Source organism: Camelus ferus, chromosome 6 (assembly GCF_009834535.1).
Source record: "Camelus ferus isolate YT-003-E chromosome 6, BCGSAC_Cfer_1.0, whole genome shotgun sequence".
Classification (NCBI taxonomy): domain Eukaryota; kingdom Metazoa; phylum Chordata; class Mammalia; order Artiodactyla; family Camelidae; genus Camelus; species Camelus ferus.
Window position 1 is genome coordinate 69,873,415 of NC_045701.1, and position 8,858 is coordinate 69,882,272.

The window sequence follows — 8,858 nt, forward strand, 5'->3', positions numbered from 1 at the left end:
TGGTGAGTGGATGCAGAGCCCAGGATGAGGCTGGCAGGGAAGGTGTTTGTTCTAGAGGCCAGAGACTTTAACCAGCATTGTGTCAGCAGATCCCTTGGCCCATTCTTCCCTTGCCCTGCCAGAGCCCTGGCTCACCCCTTTTAAAATGCAAGGGACAGAGGCCAAACCTGGGCTCTGAGACCCCATCTGCTTGAAATGAGAGTGGGGGAGGAGGAAAGGGGGCCTTGGTGAAGGTGAGGCTTTGAGTCGCCTGCAGAGTTGCCTGTGTCCGTTCATTCATTCCTTGGCTTCAGAGTCCTTAGGTGCTAAGGTGCTGGCTGGACGCTTTTTGGATGTCCTGTTTTCTCCCTTCCAACCTCAAGCCAGGGGAGCCTGCAGAGTCTGAGGAGCCCTGCCTCCTTGGTTTCATGTCTTTTTAGATCCCTTCCAAGAATTGTGGGGCCAGGGGAGGCCAGCTGGGCAAAGCCCCTAGATTAACTTTTTTTCTGCTCCTTTTCCATGAAGGCACCTGGTAATCTCTAGATCGGCTCTGCCATCACGGAAAAGACTGTTCCACCTGAACCCCATCAACCAATTGTCTACTTAAGTATGGTTAGCTTCCCCATAGCGCCTCTGGCCTTTCCCCGCTGCCCCAGTCTCTTCTGGTCCAGACCCACCTTTGTTGACGCGAGGTGCAGAGTGTGTCCAGGGAGCTACGTTTCCTCAGCAAGCTCTTGAGGATAAAAAGAAGTAGGGTATTACCTACTCATATCTTCTCTTACCTCTTTGGGGAAGAGGAAGGAATGAGATAGGGTGGAGTGGGGTGGGACTGGGACCAGGAAGAGTAGGTAGGGTGGGACAGGGGAGGGGAGGGAGGGGGGTGGGGTTTGCACAGGAAGAAATGTGGTATATCTGGACATGTTGGAAGGTGTCTGGATACTGCTGCGTGAATTCAGGCAAGTCATCTTTACCTTTCTGGACCTCTATTTCCTTATCTGTAAAATGACCAGGTTTGTCTCAAAGCCCCAAGAATCCATGTGTTTCTGCATTCTGTGCATGATGAGCATTTGGGGCCATGTATTTCCCTGGGTGGTGGAATTTTAGGGGTTAGGAAGGTAGCTGTGGCATCAGATTGCTTAGGTTTTGTGGCTTCAATAGCTATGTGGTCTTGGAAAGGTTACTTAACTCTCAAGCCTCCGTTTCTCCAGGTGTGAACTAGGAGTTGCCATCCTAGTGGAAGTGCAGGTGTGATGGAGTTGTAGGTTCATGTGGAAGAAAAGTGAGAACCACGTATAAATAAAATTACCTCAGAAAAGCATCCAAATGCTCACTCAATGTTAAGCCCACAGAAATTTGTAATCACTCAAGGGAATGTTATGCTCTGCTCACGGAGTGGAAGGGCAGGAGGAATCCCCCACACAATTTATATTAATTGTCCCCTCTTAATTTTTTTTCTGTGAAATTTTGGTTGAATCACCTAAGTTAAATGCATATAGTGAGCAGCAGGTGAATGGTGGCTATTTTCATAATTTTGTTTGCAAAATATCTAGCAGAGCAGAGCGCTCATTTATATGCAGCTGTAGAACAGCGTTCAACAAGTGACATGCAAGAAAAACAAAAAAGCCCAGCATCTTTGTTGTTTGCCAGAATGAAAAAGCTCTTCTGTGTGTACAGTGTGTTCCTCAGGGCTTAGTTTTTTATCGTGTATGGAAGTGCTCCCAGTGAAGTTTATCTCCTGAGTCCAAAAAAAACTTAACAATTAAAAAAAAAGTAAATATAAAGTATATAAAAGACAAACAGATTAAAAGCCCAATTCTAGGGTCAAATAATGTGATGCAAATAGAAATTTGGTGAGAGGTTAGACGAGATTTGTTACAATAAACCCATTAAAAAAAAAAAACTACAGGCAAGGAATTTTATCTAAAGGTGATTCTGATTACTAGTTTTTAAAAAGCTTTCTTTTTTATGATTATCAAGTAAAATTATGGTGGTACAGCTTTGGTTCTTTAAAACTTTTTTCAAGTTTGCTGAACCATAATTTACACTCAAACACCTCCCTTGAAAGAATTCAAAACATCCCTTTTAAGTGTGCAGTTCAATGAGTTGACAAATATATACACCCAAACAATTTTTAAACCTAAGGCTAATCTAAAGGAATTTAATGAACTCTGAGAACAAAGATCTGAGAAAGGATAATGGTCTCCTTTTTAATTTAAAAACAGTGCCCACAGAGGAATGTAACTCTGCTTTGCAATACAACACTGAAAACCTACGAGTAATTAGGATGATTAGTTTGTATTGAAAGGTGGCTGGCATGTTAAACTGCAGTAGATGAATCACAGGCCTTAAAGAGCATCTGGTTTCAACTCCTGGCTACACCACTTAGGTGAGGACTTTGGGCAAATTGGGCAAATGAGCCTAAATTTGATTGTCTCAGTTTTTTCACCTGTAAATTGGCGCTAATGGTAGTATCCATCTTAAAGTTCAGCTGCCAGGATTAGGACAGTGCAATGGCAAATAGTAAATCTTAGTTATTAGATCTGTGTCAACACAGTGGCTAGGCTGCTGCTACCCCTTTGAAAAGACTTTGTTCCAGGGCAGCAGTTCTCAAACTTTTTGCTCTCAGAACTCCTGTGAGCTCTTAAAAATGAAAGACTCTGAAGAGCTTTTGTTTCTATAGGTTACGTCTGGTCAATGTATGTTACATTCAAAATGAAAATTAAGACATTTAGAAAAGACTTATTTATTAAAAAAGAAAAAACCTGTCACACAGTAACAAATAATAGTTTTTGTTAAAAAAAAAACAACAAAACTTTTCCAGGGCAAAAAATTTAGTGAGGGCAGTATATTCTTTTAAATTTTTCAAATCTTTGTACTTACCTGGTTTGACAAGAGATAGATTCCCACCTGCCTCTACATTCAATCTGTTGTGATACGTTATTTTGGTAGAAGTATAAGGAGAAAATCCAACTTCATCCAGACATGTAGATGGACAGAAGAAGAGTATTTTGATAGCTTTTCCAGTGGATATCTTTTTTTTTTCTTGGTGGTGAAGGGAAAGTGCAGCCTTTTCTGTAAAGGCACCAATATAAGGAGGGCGCGTGGCTCGTGCTCTGAAACCCCAAACTCAGTGGATATTCTTTGATAACTACACCAAAACTTGACAAGTGGTGGTTCCTCAAAGCTTTGTCATAATACAGAATCTGAAACAGTATCCAGCAACTTTTGTACACTATTAAAATCCATTGTTTTCTTTTCTCTTTTGAATGGATCTTTTACCCATGCACCACCCATGGGTTATTTGTGAAATATGATTCATTTAAGTGATGCAGATCTCCAAATGTTGACCATCACATTAAGTAATATAAAGTTACATTTGTTAGTGTCACAACTGATCCCATCAGAAAAATCTTTAGGTATTGGGAAGCTGTCAAGCTCACTGTAGTGGATATAGTATTTCCAAAATTCTGATTTTCAAATGAAAGCTCAAAAATTTTCACTGGCCATAAATAGTAGTTTTCCTTGAAGTGACAGGCTCATGCTACTCATTTTTGAGAACATCCCTGCCAAATGTACCCAAGTCCAAATGACTAATGCCTCTCAATCTTTCCTTCAAGTAAGAATGGTATTCCATGAAAAAGCAGCCAGTTTCATTATACAACCCAGACAGTTGTTACTCATGTATTATGCTTCAGTGCACAGCAGATGCTCTGGGTACCCCTGTCTTGTCACTCCCAATATTGAAAAGCCAAGTATTTAAGAGTTGTGATTAGAAAATAGTAATAATCTTTGTTGCTTCATCAAGGACATTTTTGAGTGAAGTAGCTTTCTTTTTCCTAACTGCAACTACACCGTGGTGAAGAACAATGCTTTCTAGTTCGATTCATGCTAAGGTACTACAGTTTTACTCAAATGTTAAAACAATGAAAAAGGCAAATCACAGTGTTGTTATCTTAGTATATCTTAGTATTTTAATGAAAATGGTTTAACTTGCAACCCCCTCTGAATAAGTCTCAGGGAACCCCAATGGTCCATGGAACATACTTTGAGAATCACTGTTCTAGGGAAAGGCAGACCAATTTTGGCTGTATGTGATTGTCAGTCTTTAACAGGTAGAGTTACAGCTTTTATACCTGTACTCTATAATGTGTACGGTACTAGATGATACTCTAATGTATAATAGCTACCACTTCTATAATACTTTACTATGTACCCCAGGTACTTTTCTAAGGATGGATGGAGATATATATATACCCGTTTATCTCCATTGTTTACTTTCATTGTCTCATTTATATCCACAGCAATCCACAGCAATCCTATAAAGTAGACACTTTTATTATTGTCCTCATTTTAACAGAAGCATAGAGTGGTTGAGTGACTTGTTCAAGCTAATGTGAGAACCAGAATTCAAAGCCAGGCTCCAAGACCAAGCTCTTCCTTAGCACCACTGAGTAATTAAGCCCCAGGAGGCACCAGCCATTATCTGCTGTGGGGGAATGGGAGTAGATGGGCATTATATTGAGGGAGAAGGCACAGGAGTGGATGAGGCACCATTGCTGGGTATCATATGGGGACCTCGTCTCGTCTTGACCTCTGCCCTCCCTTCTTTGCCTCGGCAGGATGACATCTCGAGAGCAGCTGGTGCAGCAGGTGCTGCAGGAGCTGCAGGAGGCAGTGGAGTCCGAGGGCCTGGAGGGTCTTGTTGGTGCTGCTCTGGAGGCCAAGGAGGTCCTGTCTTCCTTTGCTCTCCCCACCTGCCGGGAAGGAGGCCCCGGCCCCCAGGTGCTGGAGGTGGACTCAGTGGCCCTGAGCCTGTATCCAGAGGATGCTCCCCGGAACATGTTGCCGCTGGTGTGCAAGGGTGAGGGCAGCCTGCTGTTTGAGGCGGCCAGCATGCTGCTGTGGGGCGACGCAGGTCTCAGCCTGGAGCTGCGGGCCCGCACCGTGGTGGAGATGCTGTTGCACAGGCACTACTACCTCCAAGGCATGATCGACTCCAAGGTGATGCTGCAGGCTGTGCGCTATTCCCTGTGCTCTGAGGAGTCTCCCGAGATGACCAGCCTGCCGTCTGCCACGCTAGAGGCCATCTTTGATGCAGACGTCAAAGCCACCTGCTTTCCTAGCAGCTTCTCCAACGTGTGGCACTTGTACGCCCTCGCCTCTGTCCTTCAGCGCAACATCTACTCCATCTATCCCATGCGCAACCTCAAGATCCGGCCCTACTTTAACCGCGTCATTCGGCCCCGCCGCTGTGACCACATGCCCGCCACGCTGCACATCATGTGGGCTGGCCAGCCCCTCACCAGCCACCTCTTCCGCCACCAGTACTTTGCCCCCGTGGTGGGGCTGGAGGAGGTTGAGGTTGAAAGTGCCACCACTGGGCTGGCCCCGACTCCTCCAGCCCTGGCCTCGCTGCCCCCGCCTGCCAAGACCCTGGAGCTGCTCAACCGGGAACCCGGCCTCAGCTATTCCCACCTCTGTGAACGCTACAGTGTCACCAAGAGCACCTTCTACCGCTGGCGGCGGCAGTCCCAGGAGCACCGGCAGAAGGTAGCCACCCGCTTCTCAGCCAAGCACTTCCTGCAGGACAGCTTCCATCACGGGGGCGTCGTGCCACTGCAGCAGTTCCTCCAGAGGTTCCCTGAGATCTCCCGCTCCACCTATTATGCCTGGAAGCATGAGCTCGTGGGCTCTGGCGCCTGCCAGGCCCTGGCCTCCAAGGAGGCTCTGGCGATGGAGGAGCTGGAGAAGCTGCCGGAGGAGCAGGTTACCGAGGAGCTGGGATGCTCCTCGCCGGCAGCGTCAAGCCCTGGAATGGTCTTAATGCAGCGGGCCAAGTTGTACCTGGAGCACTGCATCTCCCTGAATACACTGGTACCCTATCGCTGCTTCAAACGCAGGTTCCCTGGCATCTCCCGGTCCACCTACTACAACTGGCGCCGAAAGGCCCTCCGAAGGAACCCCAGCTTCAAGCCAGCACCAGCCCTCTCAGCAGCCGGGGTGCCTCAGCCAGCGTCTGTTGGTGAGAAGGCCTTACCCCCTTGCAAGGATGAGGCAGGAGAGGGGGCAGGGAAAGCAACAGGTGGGGGACCACCAGCTCCCCGGGAGTTCCTGCCTCTGAGGATGCCCCTGTCCCGCTGGCAGAGGCGTCTGCGCAGGGCGGCCCGCAGGCAGGTGCTGAGTGGGCACCTCCCCTTCTGTCGCTTCCGTCTCCGCTATCCGAGCCTGTCACCCTCCACCTTTTGGGTCTGGAAGAGTCTTGCCCGGGGTTGTCCCAGAGGCCTGTCCAAGCTCCATATACAGGCCCCCACTTTGGGCAAAGGGGGCATGCAGGAGGCAGAGGAGAAGCAGGAGAAAGAAGCTGGCAGGAATGTGACAGCTGTCATGGCCCCACCTGCAGGGACCCCACAGGTGGCAGCTTCTTCAGGAGAGGATCCTGCGAAGGCCCTGGGAGGGCCTTCCAGAGAGGGGGCCCTGCAAGAAGGGGCTGCAGCCCAGGGCCGGCCCCCCAGTGGGTCCCTGACCAGCCATCCTGTGGTGGCAGAGGCAGTGGGTGGTGGAGACGGCCAGGTGCTGGTGATGGACATGCTCGCCACCACAAAGTTCAAGGCCCAGGCCAAGCTGTTCCTGCAGAAGCGCTTTCAGTCCAAGAGCTTCCCCTCCTACAAGGAGTTCAGTGCCCTCTTTCCCCTCACTGCCCGCTCTACCTACTACATGTGGAAGCGTGCCCTCTATGATGGCCTCACCCTGGTCGATGGCTGACAGGGAGGTGTGATGGCTGGGAGGAAGGGGACCACTTTGGAGGGGGTCAGGGACCTGAGTTGCCCACTGGCTTGGCCAGGATCCCTTTTGCTCCTACAGTGTCTACCCTGAATCCAAGGGCAGATTTGTGTTTTTTCCTGGCTCCAGGGCAGAGAGAACCAGAGGTCAGCCATCTGGCCTCCTGCAGAGACTACAGGGCCGGAGATGTTCTCTTCAGTTGTTTACTGTTCTTATTTTTATTGTTGTGTCTTGGTTTTAGTTTTTGTTTTGATTTGAGTGGGTTGGCTGGGCCCCCTTGCTGATGTTGGAAGCTGTATGTGTGGGGATCTGAGGCGGGGGTTGGTTAGCTAAAACTGCTTTCAGCTTTTCCTGGGGACAAAAGGAGTATTGTAGCCTGGCCATTGGTCCGATTGGGCAGAATATGTCTTCAGTTCCTTTTGGGGGTTGGCACCCTCCTGACTCAAAGAGGTTTCCCAAAAGAACATTAGAAATCAAGTGTGGAGCAGGTCAGCGGCTTCTGCCTGGCGCCCCTAAGGGAGAGGGTGTCAGGCTCAGTGTGAGTGGGAGCAGGGACCTGTCTGTACAGGAAGAACCAAGACTGGCCTCCAAGGAAAGGCCCTGAGCCAGATTGCTGAGGGCTGGCCCATCTCCTGGCTGGGAGAGAGGGCCTCGGGTCTCTGCTTGCTGGTGCTTGGCCCATCTGCATGGACCCTGCAGTCCTCAGCCAGCCTGGCTGGCTCTTGGGGACCCCTGTCTTTCTGTTGAGCCTCTCCTTAAAGCCTGTGCTCCATCTGCAGTGATGGACCACACAGGGCCAGGCAGGAGAGAGACTGAGTTTGCGTTGTCCAAGAATGAAGTTGGAAAACCAAAGAAATAAAGTGATATGGTGCTCACAGCTCTTGGTTTCTGGTATTTGTTTTGCCATAGGTGACTGCCTGTTCCCACGTTCCCCTTTGGTTTAAGGGTACTGAGAGTGATCAAGTCTCTCCCTTGTTGCTCCCAGTTCCAAGGCTTGGAGGATGGAGGTGATTACTCTGGGGATTCTGCTTAGAATTGGATGTTGACCTTGAGTGTTCTTCCAGCTGGGGGCAGGACAATGGCTGCCTGGAAAGATACTTCCCAACACTGGGAGAAAACTGTCCAACTCTGTGGGCTCAGAGGCCAGGACAGCATGAGGGTCCATCTGTGTCAGGCTTCTGTTTAGTCCTTGCAATGCACCAGGCAGGCGAGACCCAGCCATAGGTAAGGAAACTGAGCCTCATCATGGTTCACCTGCACGGCCCCTCCAGCAGGGCTGAGTGTTAAGGCCAGGCCTTTGCTTATTGGGATGCGACATCCTTGAGGAAGGGCCATCCTTAGGCCCTTTTTCCCTGTGTCTAGGTATCCTGTCATCCTCCTGGCCTTGGGGAGTCATTCTTGGTTCTGCTATTTTTTCACCCCCACGTCCAATCCATCAGCAAGTCCTGTTGACTCTGACTCTAAGTATGCCCTCTGTCCTCCCCTTCACGCTGCTGCCATCACCCTCTCTCCTGGCTCACATCTCAGTTTCCTACCTGCCTCTTCTCTTGCCCCATACTATCCATTCTCCAGAGGGCAGCCTGAGAATCTTTAAGTGAAATCTGATTGTCACTTTTCCTGTCTAAAATGTGTCAGTGGCTTCCTTTCACTCTTAGAATTCTTTGTGCTGCCTTACAAAGTCCTTTGTAAACTGGCCCCTGACTTCCTATTTCCTGCCTCTCTTGCCTTTACCCACCACATCCAGCCACACTGGCTGCCCCTGAATCTTGAACGTGCTACACTGACTCTTGCTTTTGTGTTTGTTCCTTTGGCCTAGACAGTGTCTTTCCCTGTCATCTTCACAGGGAAGGCTCTGTACCATTCAGATCTGAGTCACTACCACATATCCCTTCTGTGTTCTCTACGTGTGCTTAGTCCCATCTGTTTTTGTTGTTTATTTGCTTATTTGATTGTCCTCTCTCCCTTTCCCCGTTTCAGTCATAAACTCCATGAAAAGCAGGGCTCTCCCCTGACTGGCTTACACCACTGTATTCTCAGCAGGTAGATGAGTTTCTGACACACAGTAGGTGATACATTTTGTTGAAAGAAGGAAGGAATGA

The 8,858-nt window shown here is 48.7% G+C and overlaps 1 protein-coding gene across 1 annotated transcript; it reads left to right on the forward strand.

Annotated features, from left to right (window-relative positions):
* The first annotated feature begins 4,599 nt into the window (after nt 1-4,599).
* VRTN (vertebrae development associated) lies at nt 4,600-6,741 on the forward strand. Its single transcript, XM_032482925.1, has one exon. The coding sequence runs from the start codon at nt 4,600-4,602 to the stop codon at nt 6,739-6,741; it is 2,142 nt and encodes a 713-aa protein (XP_032338816.1).
* Nucleotides 6,742-8,858: the final 2,117 nt, after the last annotated feature.

What these genes read in the sequence shown, in the direction of transcription:
- VRTN (XM_032482925.1), top strand. Translation starts at nt 4,600, where the DNA reads ATGACATCTCGAGAGCAGCTGGTGCAGCAGGTGCTGCAGGAGCTGCAG.